Below are 18,131 nucleotides of genomic sequence, written 5' to 3'. Positions count from 1 at the left end.
AGCCAAGCCACAATTATGGATCCTCAAGCATTGTTTTGCTTCACTTTGATCTCCATTGCCTTCGCCGTTGCCGGAGCTCAGCCCCCCTCCAGTCCACCCACCGCCACCCCCGCCCCTCCCACCACCACCACCGCCCCTCCTCCCGCCACTCCTCCTCCAGTATCAGCTCCCCCACCTGCCACTCCCCCTCCGGCTTCCCCACCTCCAGCCACTCCTCCTCCGGCATCCCCACCACCGGCCACCCCTCCTCCAGCTTCCCCACCTCCTGCCACTCCTCCTCCGGCATCCCCACCACCAGCCACTCCTCCTCCAGCTTCCCCACCACCGGCCACTCCTCCTCCAGCTTCCCCGCCACCGGCAACCCCACCACCTGCAACCCCACCACCAGCCACTCCACCTCCTGCACCACTGGCATCACCACCAGCGGCGGTTCCGGCTCCTGCACCCAGTAAGAAGAAGTTGAAGGCGGCTCCGGGTCCGGCCCCAGTTTCGAGCCCGCCGATGCCGTCGGCCGAGGGTCCAGGACCCGCCGGCCCAGAATCTCCTACCCCATCTCAGAACGACAATGTAAGCTTCATTATATACTTCGATTCATCCTACATTAATCTTCTACTAAATTTTAAATGTTATTAAACTAATAATTCTACATTTTCAAATAATTTTTTTAGATTCATTAAAAAAATTAACTCATTTTTTACATTTTTTTCTAATTTTAAAATTATTATCCACAAAATCAAGAGTTCATAGATCTAGACGGTGTAAATTAAAATTTTACGGTCATATTTAATGGAAATTATATAATACACAAAATTAAAAGTCTAGAAATATATTAAACACCCTCTAAAGTTCGTAAACTTTTATGACACGAGCATGAACGAAAACTTCTAGATCTTCTTGCATTTCACGTTACGTTTTTCATTAATCATTATCATCGAACACATATTCACGAAAACGCTAACACGACACGTCGGGTTGATGGACAATATTATTATTATTATTATTGCAGAGTGGAGTGGAGAAAAGTTGGAGAAAGGAGACAATGGTGGGGAGCATGTTGATTGGAATGGGATATGTATTGATGATGGCTTAGATTTCTTCCTTTTTTTTTTTATGCTGTCTATGTTGGGTTTTCATTATTCTTCATTTTGCCTGTTCCTTATTTCATTTCATTTTGATTATTATTATTATTATTAGCCCATTTCTTGTTTGGGACTTTTGATCTCCATATATATAATACCCATTTGCTTCGATTACGTTCTCTTGACTCAGTTTAAAATTGTCGGGATGTTTTAAAATTATGATTCGAATCATTCAAAGCGTGTACCTGAAATGTTATGCTGAAAAATGTTTTAGATGTATCGGGTTTAGATAACTGAATATATGATAATAAGATAATGTTCGAAAATTTGAATCGTAGAGCTTGTTTTTACGATCATGTTCTCGTAAATTTTTACTATAAGGTTAATGGTTAAAAAAATTGAGGTAAAAAATTTGGGTGAAGAATTGAGAATAGGGCATTTTTACTAGCCAAGAGGTGAAAGGAGAGAAGCTAAATTTGGTTGTACTTGTCCCACATCGAAAAAGCGGAGGAGGTGGCTGTATGGGGGGCCTATAAATATGATGGGAGAGGGACGTTAGAACATACTTACCTGGACGGGGTCAATGGGCGATCATGAAGGCTCATGGCCTAGATTGGTGACCTCCATTGCACTGTTGGAGGGGTGCCCGTCTAAGGTCTGCCCAAAGTGGCGGAACCTACGTCGTTATTTGTGGCAGTGGGGGCCTGCGTTCGCGCGGCCCCTGTCAGTTTTCAGTCTTAAGGTTTTTTGTGTTCATACTAAGAAAGTTGGGGTATGTAAAATGGATTTTATATCTTAATGATCTCGAATGGCCATTTTGTACCAACCCAATAGTACGCAATTTTATAGCCTTGGTTTTTTACATTTGTCACGAGCGAATACTACTACTATTTTCGTGTAAAACATCTACTACTATTTCATCTTACAAGTCTATTTTTGTGTAAAACATCTTACAAGTCTATTTTCGTGTAAAACTTAAAACATTTTAATTCTATTCTCGTCTAAAACATCTTACAATTCTATTTTCGTGTAAAATCAATTCTATTCTCGTGTAAAAACATCTTAATACTTTAGATAATTCTATTATCGTGTTATTTAGTAACCTCAAGATCACCTCCTCCTTTGTTTGGTGTAAAATCAATTCTATTCTCGTGTAAAAACATCTTAATACTTTAGATAATTCTATTATCGTGTTATTTAGTAACCTCAAGATCACCTCCTCCTTTGTTTGGGGACTGATTTCACTCACTCCTGAACCAGAATCCTCCTATTATCGTGTTATTTAGTAACCTCAGATCACCTCCTCCTTTGTTTGGGGACTGATTTCACTCACCTTTTTCACTCCTGAACCAGAATCCAGAATCCTCCTTTGTTTGGGGACTGATTTCACTCTTTGACTCACCCTTCTTTCACTCCTGAACCAGAATCAGTGAAGGATCATGAATGTTTCGTCTTTAAAAGCATTCATTCTTCACTGTAAAAGTCTCATTCTTCTTTCGTTTCGTCTTTGACTTCCTTAACAAAAATCTTTCCTTCCTGAAAAGAACGAAATCAGGAAAAGGAAAAAACAGATGAGAGACCGACCAATAGAATAGGTTCAGGAGTGAAAGAAGGTTCCGGTGAATTACGAACAATTTTTTCAAGAATTTGAATCAAAATCACAAATTTGGGAGTTTTGGAGATAACATTGGGACTAGAAAATAAATTGTTGAAGCTCGAGAACGTGGAGAGAGTATCAAGTACGAGATACTGTTCCATCAGACCTGATCAATAATTGTCCCGTGCGAGAATGTGGAGAGAGTATCAAGTACGAGATACTGTTCCATCAGACCTAATCAATAATTGTCAAGTGTTTATCGATAACTATAGGGTAATGAATCCCCATTTAAATGGAGAACGAGGAAAGGAGTGAGAAGATATTTTATCCCTATTAGTCAAACGGGGACAAAGACGAGGATTATATTCCTCACTCCCATATCCACCCTTTAGCCCACCAAATTCCCATATACACAAGGGAAAAAAAAATTCTGTAGAGCAATCCCTACAAATTTCTTGCCAGGAATCTTCGCCCAAATTTTCACAAAGGTAAAATGATTGCTAGATAAACGCATTCAATACCTTGTGAGGCTTCTTTTCTATGGGATTACCAGCTTCATTTGCCTCTCAAGCTCACTCAACGTACTGTATAACAGATCCACACAAGGATGTAATTTGGTTGCCGAGAAGAATTCATGCACAATCCCATCTATACTGATCCAACTCCGCCCTGGCTGCTTATGAACACCCTTTTCTCTCATAAACCATCTCAAAGCCGAGACATCATCCCATTGAAGATCAGTGGCAAATGAATTCGCCTGCATTACATACCCTGCAGAGCTTTCGGGATCTACTTCAACAAGCTTTTTCGAAACATATCGTGCCAACTCGAATCTCGAATGAAGCAGGCAGCCTCTCAGCAGAGAACTCCAAACAAAGTTATTAGGTTCAAAAGGCATGGTTGAAACAACTTCAAGAGCGTCCTCGACGCAGCCCGCTCGAGCAAGGAGATCAATGTAACAAGCATAGTGTTCTAGACTAGGCGACGTTGAGTAGCGGGTAGCCATTTGAATGAAGATTTGACGTCCTTGTTCGAGAAACCCCGAATGGCTACAAGCAGATAGTAAGCCAATGAATGTTCCAGTGGTTGGTTTTATATCAGACTCTTGCATTTGGGAGAAAAGCTTCAATGCCTCATCGGCTTTGCCGTTTACTGCAAGGCCCATGATCATGGCATTGAAGGAGATTACATCTTTGCAGATTAGTTCATGAAAAACTTGTTTTGCCTTCTCCAAACTCCCACTTTTACAATACATATCAATCAATGCAGTGGCCAACATTTTGTTTGATGCAATGATACCTCTGCGCCCGCCGTGTTCGAGAGCTTCATGAACCCGACGACCAAGCTGCAAATCTCCAATTTGAGCGCAAGCCGAAAGGACGGTAACCATTGTGACATGGTTGGGTTTGCAATGGGGATTCTCAAGCATTAGACGGAAAAGGGTCAAGGCCTCCACAGGGCAACCATTCTGAAAATATGCATTTATCATTGAATTCCAAACAATAGCACTTCTCTTATCAACAATTTCATTGAACTTTTCTTCACTCTTTTCAATCTTCCCCCACTTCCCATATAGATAAACAAGAACAATATTGATTGAATCACAACAGGAATCAAATTCATTAACCAATTGTGTTAATTCTGCAACCCATTCTTCAATTTCAGCAATTTGAAGCTTAGAACAAGCAGATAGAACACTAACCATGGTGTCATCCTCCGGCTGGATATGCTCTTTGATCATCATCACAAAAACCAGCAGAGCCTTTTCAGCAAGACCCATATGAGCATAGCCAGCAATCAAAGAAGTCCAACAACAAGCCATTTCTCTCTCAGACATTTCGTCGAACATGTTATGTGCAGAACCCATATCCTTCAAACCTCTCGCGTAGACTCCAAGAAGAGCATTGGAGATAAAAGAATCACCCAAATAACCCATTTTCATGACATGGGTATGAACTTGTTTCACATTAGGAGAATGGCTGGAACGGTGAAACGCCTTGAGAAGGAAAGAAAAAGTGAAATCATTAGGGGAAACTGAAAGCCGCTTCAAAGATTTGAAGATGGAAAAGGCAAGAAACGAACAATTCGATTCAGCAAGTACTCTGATAATCGCGTTGCAAGGAAATATGTTCGGCCGTAGGAGTTGATTGAAGACTCTGATTCCAACAGAATGTGGGTAGTGGCCGATAAGTCGAGTTGCGATTAGATTGTCCTGATGCTTCAGCAGACGAAAGACGCGGCCGTGAATTTGACGGAGGCGGGAACTGTTAATCCGGCCTTGGAGGAGGTCGGAGAGATTGATGAACTCAGGATTTATACACGAAGAGCGCATAGCATAAGATTTGCCATTAACCATTTGCGCTTTGGCTTCTGAGACATATCATCGAACACTTCCCGATCATGAAATTCATCCACTAAACAAAGAACAGAAGGAGAAGCACACGCAGATCTTTACTGGAAGCAATCCAGAATCCCGGCGAGGCTAAAGCCGACCAAAGAACTTTCTTCTGCCACCGGCGGGAGGGTAATTGCCAGAACAATGTTGTTTAAATAAAAATAAATGTAATTTCCAAATTTTGTGGAACACCAAAACGGTGCGTTTTGGTTCCCATTAACCAAATTTATTATTTATTAAAAAAAATATTTGTATCCAATTATATAGACATATATTTATTTTATTTTTATTTAATTTGAATTAAGTTCCTAAATCATTTAATATTTTTTAAATTAATTAATTTATTGGACATCAAATTAAAGGGTATTTTTATAAATTCTTACAATTTTAATTTTATATATAATATTAAAAAATGTAAAATAGGTTAAAAATTTAAGGATTTATTGGACACAAAATCTAAAATTTATCGACATATTAAATATTCCTGAACTTATGAGATAAAAATTGAAAATTTAACATCTTTTAAAAATTTCATAAATATATTAGACATAAATCTAAATTTTTATGAACTAAACTCGTAATTTAATTTTTTTAAGTTCAATTAAGAGGTCGGACCATTCACTGTTATATAGGGGTGTATATTGAACCCGACAACTCGAACCGACCCAACCCAAATTATAGGGGTTGGATTGGGTTGGGTTGAGTTGGGTTGAGTTAGTGTTTCGAGTTGGGTTAGGTGAATTTTCTGAAATAAAATAATATTCGGATCGAGTTTTGAGTTCATTAGACATAATTTCGGGTTTGTAAAAAATATTCGGTTCGTGTTTCGGGTTTTACGAACTTCATAATTATTTTTTTACTCTTTAGAAATTTACTAAATATTATTTATAGGTTTAATCCCCAAATTTGCCATTTGAGCCGAAATATTAAATAAGGAAATCCCTAAAATATCCATATAAGTAGGCCGGCCCACTTTGACCCGAATGGGCCGGCCCACTTTGACCATACTTGGGCCGGCCCATTTACCATAATGGCATTGTTGTAATTCCAGCGAACCTGATGGATTAACGCGCGTTCAGACTTTCGACTTTCGAGCTTCTCGGTCTCACCGCTTCATCTTCGCTCTATCCATTTTTCGAACGTGCACACAACCAGTCGTCAGTTCCGGCCATGGCTTTCGTCTCCACCTTCGTCTCCGGCGAACCGTCGCTCCTCGTCGCCAGAGCCTCCGTTGTCGTCTCCTCCGTCAAGCATCCCTATCAACTTCCTTTGCCTAATTTGCGCTTCTCCCGCACCATTACCTTCGCTTCCGCCTCCAACCAGACCACTGCCTCCTCCCGGCAGCCCCGTGGCATCATGAAGCCCCGGAGGATTTCGCCGGAGATGCAGGCGCTTGTTGGTGCTCCCGAGATTTCTCGTACCCAAGCCCTTAAGGTCATTTGGACTCACATTAAAGAACATAATCTTCAGGTAGACTCTCTCCTTCCTCTGTTGTTTTTCATTTTTCTTTTTCTTTCCTCGTTGCTCTTTCGTTCATTTGTTTATGTTACTAGTTTTCAGAGAATAATCCTTCAAGTTTATGGTATTTTTTTTTCTCGAGTTCTGTTGTTTGATGTATCGCCATGGATGAAAAATATCTTGTGCTGAAATTAATCCAAGATCTTGGATCTTGTTCTTTAGAATTTCTTACAGTTTTCTTTCTAGAATACGCTTTAATGACCGTTAGATTATGTTTCTTCCACTCATAAATCATTTGTTTTGAAGATGCTTTAGAATGTGGCCTTTTGTATTAGTGAAGTTTGTAAGTTTAGGAGATTTTTGCTCAGAGTTGTTGGGTTCTGAGGAGGCTGTAAGATGTATTGGCATGGGTTGAAAATGTCTTGGTCTGAAACGAGGGTTTTGGAGGTTGGTGTACACGGAAGTCCACAGCTAGCAGATGTTGTCATATCGGGCGATGTGCCATCGTAGATGCTGGTCCTCGAAGGGGGTGGATTGTGAGATCCCACATCGGTTGAAGATGAGAACGAAACATTCTTTATAAGGGTGTGGAAACCTCTCCCTCGCAGACACGTTTTAAAAACCTTGAAGGAAACCCCAAAAGGGAAAGTTCAAGGACTAGCAATTAGGGTTTAGGGTTTAGAAATTAGGGGTTGAAAGCATAGAACCTCACAACCTTGAAGTCGAGTCGATTTGTTGTTTTGTTTTCGATTATTTCTTCATTCTTATAAAAACTTAGTGACAAAAAAAATCATAATTTGCGACATAGCTGGCTCCTTAGAAATCCATGGTTCAAAGCACGAAACCCCAAAACCCGAATGTCGAGGCGATTTGTTGTTTTATTTTTTATAACTTCTTCATTCTTATAGAAACCTAGTGAGAAGAATTAATTTGCAATGTAGTTGGCTCATGAACCCTAGAACCCTAAAGGTAAGTCGATTCATTGTTTTGTTTTTGATAATTTCTTCATTCTTATAGAAACCTAGTGACAAGAAAATCATAATTTGCAAAGTAGTTGGCTCCTTAGAAATCAGGGTTTCAAAGCACGGAACCCCAAAACCCTGAAGTCGAGTCGATTTGTTGTTTTGTTTATGATAATTTCTTCATTCTTATAGAAACCTAGTGACAAGAAACTCATAATTTGCGACATAGTTGGCTCCTTAGGAATCCCGAGCCCCAGAACCCCGAAGTCGAGTCGATTCGTTGTTTTGTTGTTTGATAATTTCTTCATTCTTATACAAACCTACTAACAAGAAAATCATAATTTGTGACATAGTTAGCTCCCTAGAAATCAGGGGTTCAAAGCACAGAACCCTGAACTCGAGTCGATTCATTGTTTTGTTTCTAATAATTTCTTCATTCTTACAGAAACCCAGCGACAAGAAAATCATAATGTGCGACGAGAAGCTGAAGAAAATATTCGGAGGGAAAGACGAAGTCGGGTTTCTGGAGATTGCAGGGCTAATAAGTTCCCACTTTCTATGATGATTTGAAGAATGGAAGATGAACTTTGTTTGTCTGTTTTGGGAGTCGCTCAGGTATTATTGCTCACTGAATCCGTTCATAGCCCTCTTTTGGTTGAGTAGTTGGATAGAGAAGAAGCTTTTGTAAGAACATGTTTATGTAGGGATTGTTCTATGGAAATCTTTGTTAGTCCTTAGTTTGGGTAAAAATGTGTTACTTTTGTACTCTACATGCCTGCCTTTTCTGCTTCGGTTCGCCCTATCTTAGTCTCGAGTACCTCGACGTATAAAAATTAGTCAATTTGACACTCACTCTGTGGCTGTCGTCCTCGTGGTGAAACATGGTATTATCTATTGGTATGTCGTTACTTAAACTAAACAATACGAGCTTCTAAACGTACTCCATAGGGTTTAACGAATGTCGTTACTCTACAAATTTTATAATTTCATTCAAATCCCGCGATTTCATTTTAGTCATGGCTTCCCACGGTTTGGGTTTGGCAATTTCATGACTTCCCATGGTTCGGGTCCTGCGATTTCACTTTAGTCTATACTTTCGATTGTTCAAATTTAGTACAACAACGATTATATTTCACATAAAAGGACAATATTGACCAAAATAAATATTATAATATTCGTATTATGAAAAAATATGCGAAAAATATCGACCGAAATAAATATTTAAATATTTAATTTTTTTTTAATGTGAAAATATATTTTTTTTTAGAATAAATTCAAATTTTAGGAAAAAAATTGTAGAAGATAGAAATTTTATAAAATTTATTGCTGTAAAAAAAAAAAAGAAAATTAAAATTAAAATATCTTCATCTTCAAATCCAGAGAGACCACAACTTCAGCTAAACCCCTACTGCAAAATCCTCAACCCCGCGAAGCTCTGCGGTGGCCAAAAATGGCGGACAAGGTTGCTCTTCCTCTCCTCCTCCCCAATCCGCCGCCCTCCAAGCCCCTCTTCCCTGTCTTCCACCACCAGCCTGCTTCACACTCTTCTCCGCCGCCGCCGTCGCTCTCTTCTTCTTCTTCTTCATCATCATCATCCCACATATCCCCTATTCTTCAAGACCTATTTCTTCCCCACAAAGACTCCTCTTCTCCTCGACCACATCTTCCCAAATCCACTTTCAAATCCCGCAGCCGAATCGGACGGTCCCGCGACCCGAACCGCGGGAAGCCATGGTCGCACCACCGTCTCTCTACTCAAGGTCAGCGAATTCACGATTCTTTACTTAACCCCGAATTCGATGCCTCCTCGTTGAATGAAATTTTGCTTCAATTGTTTGAAACCAGTCCCGAAGGACTTAATTTCACCCCCGAGTCTGTTTCCTTAGACATTTTGGGGATAATCAAAGGGTTAGTGTTTAACAAGAAGAATGAATTGGCCTTGCGTGTGTTTGATTTTGTTCGCAATCGGGAGGATTTTGCTTCCATTTTGAGTAGCTCTGTGATTGCTGTGATTATTAGTGTACTTGGTAAAGAGGGTCGGGCTTCTTCTGCTGCTTCTTTGCTTCATGAGCTTCGAAATGATGGAGTTAATATAGATATTTATGCTTATACTTCTTTGATAACTGCTTATGCTAACAATGGGAGGTATAGAGAGGCTGTGATGGTGTTTAAGAAACTGGAAGAAGAAGGTTGTAGACCAACATTAATTACTTATAATGTTATCTTGAATGTCTATGGAAAAATGGGAATGCCTTGGAGTAAGATTGCTGCTCTTGTCGATAGTATGAAGAGTTCCGGGATTGCCCCGGATTCGTATACGTATAATACGCTTATTAGTAGTTGTCGACGGGGGTCATTGTATGAAGAAGCTGCAGAGGTGTTTGAAGAGATGAAAGCAGCTGGGTTTAGTCCTGATAAGGTTACTTACAATGCGTTGTTAGATGTGTATGGGAAGTCTCGGCGGCCAAAGGAAGCCATGGAGGTTTTGAAGGAGATGGAAGCGGGGGGGTTTGCGCCTAGTATTGTTACTTACAATTCGTTGATATCGGCTTATGCACGGGGTGGTTTGTTAGACGAAGCTATGGAGCTAAAAACACAGATGGTGGAGAAGGGGATTAAGCCTGATGTTTTTACTTACACCACATTGTTGTCTGGTTTCGAGAAGACGGGAAAGGACGACTATGCGATGAGAGTATTTGAGGAGATGAGAGCTTCGGGGTGCCAAGCAAATATATGCACGTTCAATGCGTTGATTAAGATGCACGGTAACAGGGGTAATTTCGAGGAGATGATGAAGGTTTTCGAAGAAATTAAGAGATGTGAATGTGTGCCTGATATTGTTACCTGGAACACACTTTTGGCAGTGTTTGGACAAAATGGTATGGATTCTGAAGTCTCAGGAGTATTCAGAGAGATGAAGAGGGCAGGTTTTGTGCCTGAGAGGGACACTTTTAACACTCTCATGAGTGCCTATAGCAGGTGTGGCTCTTTCGATCAAGCAATGACTATCTATAGAAGAATGTTGGATGCCGGGGTGACTCCCGATCTGTCGACTTACAATGCTGTTTTGGCTGCGTTGGCTCGGGGAGGCCTTTGGGAGCAGGCGGAGAAAGTTCTTGCCGAAATGAAGGGTGGTAGGTGTAAACCGAATGATTTAACGTACTGTTCTTTACTTCATGCTTATGCCAATGGCAAAGAGATCGAGCGGATGTCTGCACTTGCTGAGGAGATCTATTCCGGCGACATTGAACCTCAAGCTGTGCTTTTGAAGACACTGGTTTTGGTTTATAGTAAAAGCGATCTCTTGACGGAGACAGAACGTGCTTTCTTAGAACTAAGGAAACAAGGTTATTCGCCCGATATAACGACTCTAAACGCTATGGTTTCTATTTATGGTAGGAGAAGGATGGTTTCAAAGACGAACGAAATTTTGAACTTCATAAACGACAGCGGCTTCACTCCAAGCTTAACAACATACAATAGCTTAATGTACATGTACAGTCGTACCGAGCACTTCGAGAAGTCAGAGGAAGTCCTAAGGGAAATTATTGGTAAAGGAATGAAGCCCGATATCATTTCATTTAATACCGTTATCTTCGCCTACTGCCGAAATGGTCGAATGAAAGAGGCCTCGCGAATATTTGCAGAGATGAAGGACTTCGGGATCGTCCCTGATGTAATTACGTATAATACCTTCATTTCATGCTATGCAGCTGATTCCATGTTTGTAGATGCGATTGACGTGGTGAGGTATATGATCAAGAATGGATGTAGGCCGAATCAGAACACATACAACTCTCTAGTAGATTGGTTCTGTAAGCTAAATCGTCGGGACGAGGCAAGTAGTTTCGTCTCCAACCTTCGCAATCTCGACCCACACATAACTAAAGAAGAGGAATGTAGGTTGCAGGAGCGTCTAAGTAAGAAATGGTCATAGCAACGAACACTGCAGCTTGCGTCGTGGGAGATGCCTACTTCAGACCCGAAAGAACCGAACCGCTCAATCGGGGTGCGGAAGGTCAACTATAGGAGATTCCTACTCTTTCCATGCTCTTTTATGGCTTTGTAGGAAGACCTGATGCTACACTAGATTGGAAACTTGGTGCTCATCGTAGAGGGATCAGCATAATTATATCCATATTCTGTATAAAAGAAGTGTGGAAGCACCAGCGTTAACATCTGTAAGTAAAATCATAGCTCTTAATATCTTGTCAGATGATACCATGTCTGGTTGATTGTGTTGATAGATTCGATATCTTAAATCATGTGTGGTTCCTCTGTTTTATAGCTGTCTCAAAATATTGATGATAATAATGATAAATTGTGAATGGTGATCGAGTTAGATTTGATAGAATTCTGCCCATGAGACTTCTGAAAGAAATTTAGTTCGTGAAAGTGAACTTGATTTTTGTGTTGATTTTATTTAGGTGTAGTAGTATAGTCTATCTTTTGATTCTTTCTGGAACGGTCGAAGTCCACCGCTAGTAGAGATTGTCCTCTTTGGGCTTTTCCTTTCGGGCTTTCCCTCAAGGTTTTTAAAACGTGTCTGCTAGGGAGAGGTTTCCACACCCTTATAAAGAATGCTTCGTTCTCCTCTCTAACTGATGTGGGATCTCACAATCCATCCCCTTTCAAGGCCGAGCGTCCTTGTTGACACTCGTTCCCTTCTCTAATTGGTGTGGGGCTTCCCCTACCCCCTTCGAGGCCCAACGTCTTTGTTGGCACACCGCCTCATGTCCACCCCCCTTCGGGTGACACATCGCCCGATGTCTGGCTTTGATACCATTTATAACGACCCAAACCCACCGCTACAAATATTGGCCTCTTTGGGATTTTCCTTTCGGGCTTCCCTTCAAAGTTTCTGAAACGCGTCTGCTAGGAAGAGTTTTCCACACCCTTATAAAAGATGTTTCGTTCTCCTCCCCAACCGATGTAGGATCTCACACTTTCTCACAATTACTTGGCTTGAGGGTGGATGATGACTCGAGTAGCTTGTCTATCCTAGCTTACTAAGTTTTTAGGAACAACTTTCGACTAGCACTTGGATTGTTGATCTTCTGATCGACACTTAGTTATTCTGATTGACACTTAGTTATTCTTATTAGAGAATCAATCAAAATGTTGAAGTCTTATGTTCTAGATGACACTTCAATTTATCTCGGAAGTTCTTAGGTCTTCAAAGAAGATTTTGGTTTTTGAAGCCTTATCATCTACAAAGTGTTCGAACTTCGAAGTTTTCGGTCTTTGGAGTCTTGTGAGTTCTTAGCTTAAGTATATAATTAACTTCTGGACTTATTTGATCTTGGATCAAATGGTATGTATATGTCACAATTTGACTGAACTAATCTCATTTTTTTTATTAGAGATTCAAATCTTCTCCTGATATCATTGAATCCAAATCCTACCACTTGAAGCTTTTGGCTATCCATTAGTAACATGCATCGAAAGACTACCGAAATCAGCATCGTGATTCGCGATATCGTTGATATCAGCGTCATGACTCGCGATATCGTTGATATCAGCGTCGTAACTCACAATTGATATCGTTGCATGTCGATGCCCACCTAGGAGTACTCAAAATTTCCAAGAAAGCATGTAAAACTATAGATATAATGTAAAAGGGGGAAAAGTGCCTGCCATTATTGAATTTCATAAACCTCTTGCAAGTCAATGGTGGAAAAAAGATCCAATCAGAAACCAAGAAAAAAAGTTATCAAAGCCAGCTGATTCCCATTAGCAGCAATCAGTGACTTAAAAAAATTATCTATACATTTAATCAACTCTGTTTCTTTCACTGATGAACCACCCTGTCCCATCCTCTACCTAACAACCCTTCTGTTTCTGTGTATCTCTTTAATTTTGCCTCTCAAAATCAGTTCTTTAGATCTTTGTGTGAAGTTTTTCCTCTGCCTCATAGTTTGAGTTAAGAGAGAAAATATCAACAGGTGCAGTGGTGTACCCGGCAATAGCGTTCTTAGCTCCACGGGTGTGTGAGCTTATGTTGTGGTCGAGATAAACGACAATGACAGTGATGTCGTCGTGGAAATGACGCCGAATCCCCTTTTCGATCTTCTTTAAGTCGGTGTATCTCATCTCCCGTTTCCTTGCTGCTTCGTGGAGGGCTGCACGAACTAATCTCTTTGCAATTCCCTGAAGGAGTCAAAGAAATGTTAGAATGTGTTTGGAGTTTGTGCTTTGTAAATGACATAAATGGGAGTTCTCTGTAACTTACTGCTCTTGGGTTCTTGGAAACTATCTCCACAGCAGCCTCATCAGTAAGTTGTTCCCAGAGGCCATCTGATGCAAAGATCAGGAATAGGTCTTGAGGTTTAAGCTCTCGAGTTAGGATTGAAGGTTCGGCAGTCATTACTGCTCGCTTCAATGGAACGGGGTTCCCGAATTGTTGGAATATTGGATCCCGGTTGAATTCGGGTTTCTTTAGATAGACGTCACCTATAGATCTTGAAACCTGGAGTTTCGAAAAGGATAAGAACAGCACAAATGAATTAATAACTAAGATAAGCACCATAGGGAATAAGACTAAGTCAAGAAGAAAGTTCAGACAAATTTCTTTGTTCCTTTCTGTCAATGAAGCTTTTTCCAACATAAAGAGAAGCAGAGTTCTCATTACAGAGTCACAGTTAACAGATTCAAACAGAATACGTTCCAAGTCCACCGCTTTGGGCTCCCCCTCAAAGTTTTTAAAACGAGTCTACTAGGAAGAGGTTTCAACACCCTTATAAAGAATGCTTCGTTCTCCTCTCCAACTGATGTGGGATCTCACAATCTACCCTCCTTCAACTCGTTTTCTTCTCCAATCGATGTGGGACCCTCAATCCACCCCCTTCAAGGCCTAGCGTCCTTAAATGGCACACCGCCTCGTGTCCACCCCCATTTGGGGCTTAGCCTCCCCTTTGGCACATCGCCCGATGTGCTCGGATACCATTTGAAACGGCTCAAGCCCACCGCTAGTAGATATTGTCTTCTTTGGACTGCTCGGATACCATTTGAAACGGCTCAAGCCCACCGCTAGTAGATATTGTCTTCTTTGGACTTTCCCTTTCGGGCCTCCACTTAAGGTTTTAAAAACGCATTTATAAGGGAAAGGTTTCCACACCCTTATAAAAGATGTTTCGTTTTACTCCCCAACCGGTGTGGAATCTCATAGAACTCACCAAGATTTTGATTATTAACTGATGAGAGCAAATTCATTAACAGCAAAGAAAGCACCAAGATCTGTTCTATCAAAATCGAGGAGCCATTAAACTTCAAGAATGCAAAAGTTACCTGAATTATGCCTTTGATCCTCCAAACACCACGGGTATAGACAACTACATGGGAATCATCAGGATGAAGTGCGACAACCTCTTTCCTAACTTCATCTACTCCAACATTGTGATCAGTCGACAACCGTTCTGCAACTACCGGTGTTCTCTTACTCTCCGAAACTCTACGGCCAAGCACAGCTCTCGAATCCCCGAGATTCGCTACGTATAGCTTCGTATTCGAAATTGCACCTACAAGACAGCATGATCCAACTGAAGCAATCTGTGGCTTTGCAGGCAAAACCCGCTTAACCAAACGCAGAAACTCCTCTTCTGTGGCATTGAATGCCTTCTTAATAACATCCTCCGATAGCCCACCTTGTTCTGAAGCAAACTCTGCAACAAAAACTTGAAAGGTAAATTCAAATGAACAATTCCCAGTGTCTCTCTTAATCCCCTCTTCTCCTTCTCAGACTTTCAGAACAATGAAAAAAGAGCCTAGAATCTACGAAAAGCACCCTACAACCCAAGCTCACTGCTAGCCGATATTGTCCTCTTTGGACTTTCCCTCTCGAGCTTCCCCTCAAGATTTTTAAAACGCGTCTACTAGAGAGGGGTTTCTACACCCTTACAACACCCTTACAAGGAATACTTCGTTCCCTTTCTAAGGGATGTGGAACCTCACAATCCACCCCACACATCTACTAGGGTGAAGTTTCCACACCCTTATAAGAAATGCTTCGTTCTTCTCTCCAACTGGTGTGAGACCTCACAATCACCTTTTGGGGCCAGCGTCCTCGCTGGCACACCGTCCGATGTCTAGTTCTAATACCATTCCTAACAGCCTAAACCCATGTCTAACTCTAATATTGTCTGATTCGGCCTATTACATATCGTCGTTAGCCTCACGGTTCTAAAACGCATATACTAGGGGGAGGCTTACAACACCCTTACAAGGAATACTTCGTTCCCTTTCTAAGGGATGTGGAACCTCACAATCCACCCCACACATCTACTAGGGTGAAGTTTCCACACCCTTATAAGAAATGCTTCGTTCTTCTCTCCAACTGGTGTGAGACCTCACAATCACCTTTTGGGGCCAGCGTCCTCGCTGGCACACCGTCCGATGTCTAGTTCTAATACCATTCCTAACAGCCTAAACCCATGTCTAACTCTAATATTGTCTGATTCGGCCTATTACATATCGTCGTTAGCCTCACGGTTCTAAAGCGCATATACTAGGGGGAGGCTTACAACACCCTTACAAGGAATACTTCGTTCCCTTTCTAAGGGATGTGGAACCTCACAATCCACCCCACACATCTACTAGGGTGAAGTTTCCACACCCTTATAAGAAATGCTTCGTTCTTCTCTCCAACTGGTGTGAGACCTCACAATCACCTTTTGGGGCCAGCGTCCTCGCTGGCACACCGTCCGATGTCTAGTTCTAATACCATTCCTAACAGCCTAAACCCATGTCTAACTCTAATATTGTCTGATTCGGCCTATTACATATCGTCGTTAGCCTCACGGTTCTAAAACGCATATACTAGGGGGAGGTTTCAACACCTATATAAGAAATGTTTGGTTCGCCTCTCTCACCAATGTGGGGATCTCACACAAACAGAATCAATTACGAAAAAAAAAAAAAACGAGACAAACGAAATACACAAAAAGAGGTTTAAACAGAGTCTCACTATGCATATACGGAAAAAGATGCTTATTCACAAAGCGAGAAGCCTCAGGGCCGCCATGGCCATCATAAACACCAACATACGTAGCAGAGGAAGACGTGAAAACCTGACTCTGATCCTCAAGACAGGAATTAGCCTGCACAACAGCGATCGAATAATCACCAGAAGCATGAGCCTTCAATTCCGACTGCCACAGCAGCCCATCGCCGGCCCACCGTCCAATAAACCGCTCAAGCGGCCTGCAACACGACCTCAACATCATGAGATTCCGATCAAAAACACAATCAAACTCCGTTTACAACCGGAAAATCGAACGCAGAGGGAAAAATCCTTAGAGAGAGAGAGAAGAAGAGGCGGAGTGAAGTTAAAGAGGAGAGCGAAAGTGTGAAAAGCCGAAGAGCATCGCTGAAACGGCAACCATTTTCATACTCTTAAAGCCCAAATAAACTGTCCATTTTTTTCCCTTTATTTTCTTTCCTTTTCCCTTCGTCCTCTTTTTAATATCATTTATTGACTTTTCTACCCTCCTTTTGCTCTTTCCATATATAAATAATATAAAATTTCATTTTCAAATTTATATTTATATTTTAATTATAACCTCGATAATTTTACCTCACGAGTCGTCGATATCGTTACTACGTGCATGTCATTAAGAAAACCACGGGAAACTGTAACACAACCGATAAATATCTTCCTCATCTGCCTCGAGTATCGACAACTTAGCTAATAACTCTCGGGTATGCAAACACATATGTAACAGTAATTATGAATGCTTAACTTGGCGGGACTTTAAATCGTTTCGTCGTTTATATCGTCCCTCTTTGACCAAAGGAGGATGATTAACTGATTTTATTACAAGACATCAGAACGCTTAATGATGCATACGTTAGCTGTTAAAATGACATACATTTCGTGTTCTAGACAGTTTGCTATTAAAAGTCAACTCTCGATCATAAGTTTGTTATACGATTTCCTCGAAGCCGAAATCAAACAAGTGTTATCTTTGCGTTTCAGTGGTGAAGCAAAATGATCAATGCTGGGTTTTGTTTGAACGTTTGATGACCGAAATTCAATGAACCTATCAGTTAAAGATGAAACTAATCGTGACGATGAATTTGAACGGTGAAAGAAAAATCACAACGAACATCAGATAAAGACACATGTATTTGACTTTAGGTCTTATCCATTTTTTCCTTTTGTATTTATCATAATTTTAATATCATATCGAGACAAATATTGTTTCTATCTAATTCTCTGTCGGATTCGAACATAGTTAACTGATAAAAGAATATATCTCGACCATAAAAGAAAAGTCATAATAACATATCTCGTCGGGTATCAACTTAAATATATTACGAGACGAAAAAAAAAATTGTTACAGCTCAAGTCTACCGTTCACAGATATTGTTTTCTGTAAGCTTTTCCTTTTGGGGTTCTGCTCAAGATTTTAAAACGCGTCTACTAGGGAGAGGTTTTCACACCTTTGTGGGATCTCACAATCCACCGTGAGGCTAACGTCCTGCACAAAACTCAGTGTCTGACTATGATACCGTGAGGCTAACGACAATACAAAACTGGTAAAATTAAAGAATATCTGTAAGCAGTGGACTTGAGCTATTATAAAATTAATATAAAAAAATAAAACAATATTTAAAAATATTTAAGAATAAGAATTAAAATA

General features: G+C 40.7%; 5 protein-coding genes and 1 non-coding gene across 7 annotated transcripts; 4 read left to right on the top strand and 2 right to left on the bottom strand.

Annotated features, from left to right (window-relative positions):
- On the top strand, positions 1 to 1,806 carry LOC111811310 (uncharacterized). The gene is made up of 2 exons (XM_023698090.2): positions 1 to 567; positions 1,007 to 1,806. Exons 1-2 carry the CDS (start codon positions 16 to 18, stop codon positions 1,088 to 1,090), a joined length of 636 nt encoding a protein of 211 aa, XP_023553858.2. The 5' UTR covers positions 1 to 15; the 3' UTR covers positions 1,091 to 1,806.
- Positions 1,642 to 1,804, top strand: LOC111776522 (U1 spliceosomal RNA). Its single transcript, XR_002812259.2, has one exon. It is a non-coding gene; the product is annotated as a U1 spliceosomal RNA (small nuclear RNA).
- A 1,003-nt stretch (positions 1,807 to 2,809) lies between the features above and the next one.
- LOC111811261 (pentatricopeptide repeat-containing protein At2g20540-like) lies at positions 2,810 to 5,233 on the bottom strand. Of its 2 annotated transcripts, XM_087117848.1 has the most exons (2): positions 4,379 to 5,233; positions 2,810 to 4,144 (listed from the first exon to the last, which is right to left on the bottom strand). In XM_087117848.1, exons 1-2 carry the CDS (start codon positions 5,030 to 5,032, stop codon positions 3,215 to 3,217), a joined length of 1,584 nt encoding a protein of 527 aa, XP_086973974.1. In that variant the 5' UTR covers positions 5,033 to 5,233; the 3' UTR covers positions 2,810 to 3,214. The 2 variants fall into 2 exon arrangements, with proteins under 2 accessions (XP_086973974.1, XP_086973973.1); XM_087117847.1 differs by having other exon boundaries at positions 2,810 to 5,231.
- A 921-nt stretch (positions 5,234 to 6,154) lies between these two features.
- LOC111811315 (uncharacterized) lies at positions 6,155 to 8,261 on the top strand. Its single transcript, XM_023698096.2, has 2 exons — positions 6,155 to 6,541; positions 7,937 to 8,261. Exons 1-2 carry the CDS (start codon positions 6,242 to 6,244, stop codon positions 8,051 to 8,053), a joined length of 417 nt encoding a protein of 138 aa, XP_023553864.2. The 5' UTR covers positions 6,155 to 6,241; the 3' UTR covers positions 8,054 to 8,261.
- A 604-nt stretch (positions 8,262 to 8,865) lies between these two features.
- Positions 8,866 to 11,845, top strand: LOC111811254 (Pentatricopeptide repeat (PPR) superfamily protein). Its single transcript, XM_023698015.2, has one exon. The coding sequence runs from the start codon at positions 8,942 to 8,944 to the stop codon at positions 11,426 to 11,428; it is 2,487 nt and encodes an 828-aa protein (XP_023553783.2). The 5' UTR covers positions 8,866 to 8,941; the 3' UTR covers positions 11,429 to 11,845.
- Positions 11,846 to 13,106: 1,261 nt separating this feature from the next.
- Positions 13,107 to 16,874, bottom strand: LOC111811283 (putative protein phosphatase 2C 63). Its single transcript, XM_023698056.2, has 4 exons — positions 16,454 to 16,874; positions 14,779 to 15,152; positions 13,724 to 13,960; positions 13,107 to 13,641 (listed from the first exon to the last, which is right to left on the bottom strand). The coding sequence occupies exons 1-4, from the start codon at positions 16,710 to 16,712 to the stop codon at positions 13,372 to 13,374; spliced, it is 1,140 nt and encodes a 379-aa protein (XP_023553824.2). The 5' UTR covers positions 16,713 to 16,874; the 3' UTR covers positions 13,107 to 13,371.
- Between the last annotated feature and the right edge of the window lie 1,257 nt (positions 16,875 to 18,131).

This window comes from Cucurbita pepo, chromosome 15 (genome assembly GCF_057944985.1).
Source record: "Cucurbita pepo subsp. pepo isolate OVF chromosome 15, ASM5794498v1, whole genome shotgun sequence".
Taxonomy (NCBI): Eukaryota; Viridiplantae; Streptophyta; class Magnoliopsida; order Cucurbitales; family Cucurbitaceae; genus Cucurbita; species Cucurbita pepo.
The sequence above is the reverse complement of the archived record's forward strand: the minus strand, read 5'-3'. Positions and strand labels throughout refer to the sequence as shown.

Coding starts and splice junctions, on each gene's coding strand:
- LOC111811261 (XM_087117847.1), bottom strand. CDS start 5,032: ATGGTTAATGGCAAATCTTATGCTATGCGCTCTTCGTGTATAAATCCT.
- LOC111811254 (XM_023698015.2), top strand. CDS start 8,942: ATGGCGGACAAGGTTGCTCTTCCTCTCCTCCTCCCCAATCCGCCGCCC.
- LOC111811315 (XM_023698096.2), top strand. CDS start 6,242: ATGGCTTTCGTCTCCACCTTCGTCTCCGGCGAACCGTCGCTCCTCGTC. Junction 6,542..7,936: donor TTAAAGAACATAATCTTCAG/GTAGACTCTCTC, acceptor TCATTCTTACAG/AAACCCAGCGACAAGAAAAT.
- LOC111811310 (XM_023698090.2), top strand. CDS start 16: ATGGATCCTCAAGCATTGTTTTGCTTCACTTTGATCTCCATTGCCTTC. Junction 568..1,006: donor CCCCATCTCAGAACGACAAT/GTAAGCTTCATT, acceptor TTATTATTGCAG/AGTGGAGTGGAGAAAAGTTG.
- LOC111811283 (XM_023698056.2), bottom strand. CDS start 16,712: ATGATGTTGAGGTCGTGTTGCAGGCCGCTTGAGCGGTTTATTGGACGG. Junction 15,153..16,453: donor TCTTTTTCCGTATATGCATA/GTGAGACTCTGT, acceptor TTTTTGTTGCAG/AGTTTGCTTCAGAACAAGGT. Junction 13,961..14,778: donor GGATCAAAGGCATAATTCAG/GTAACTTTTGCA, acceptor TCGAAACTCCAG/GTTTCAAGATCTATAGGTGA.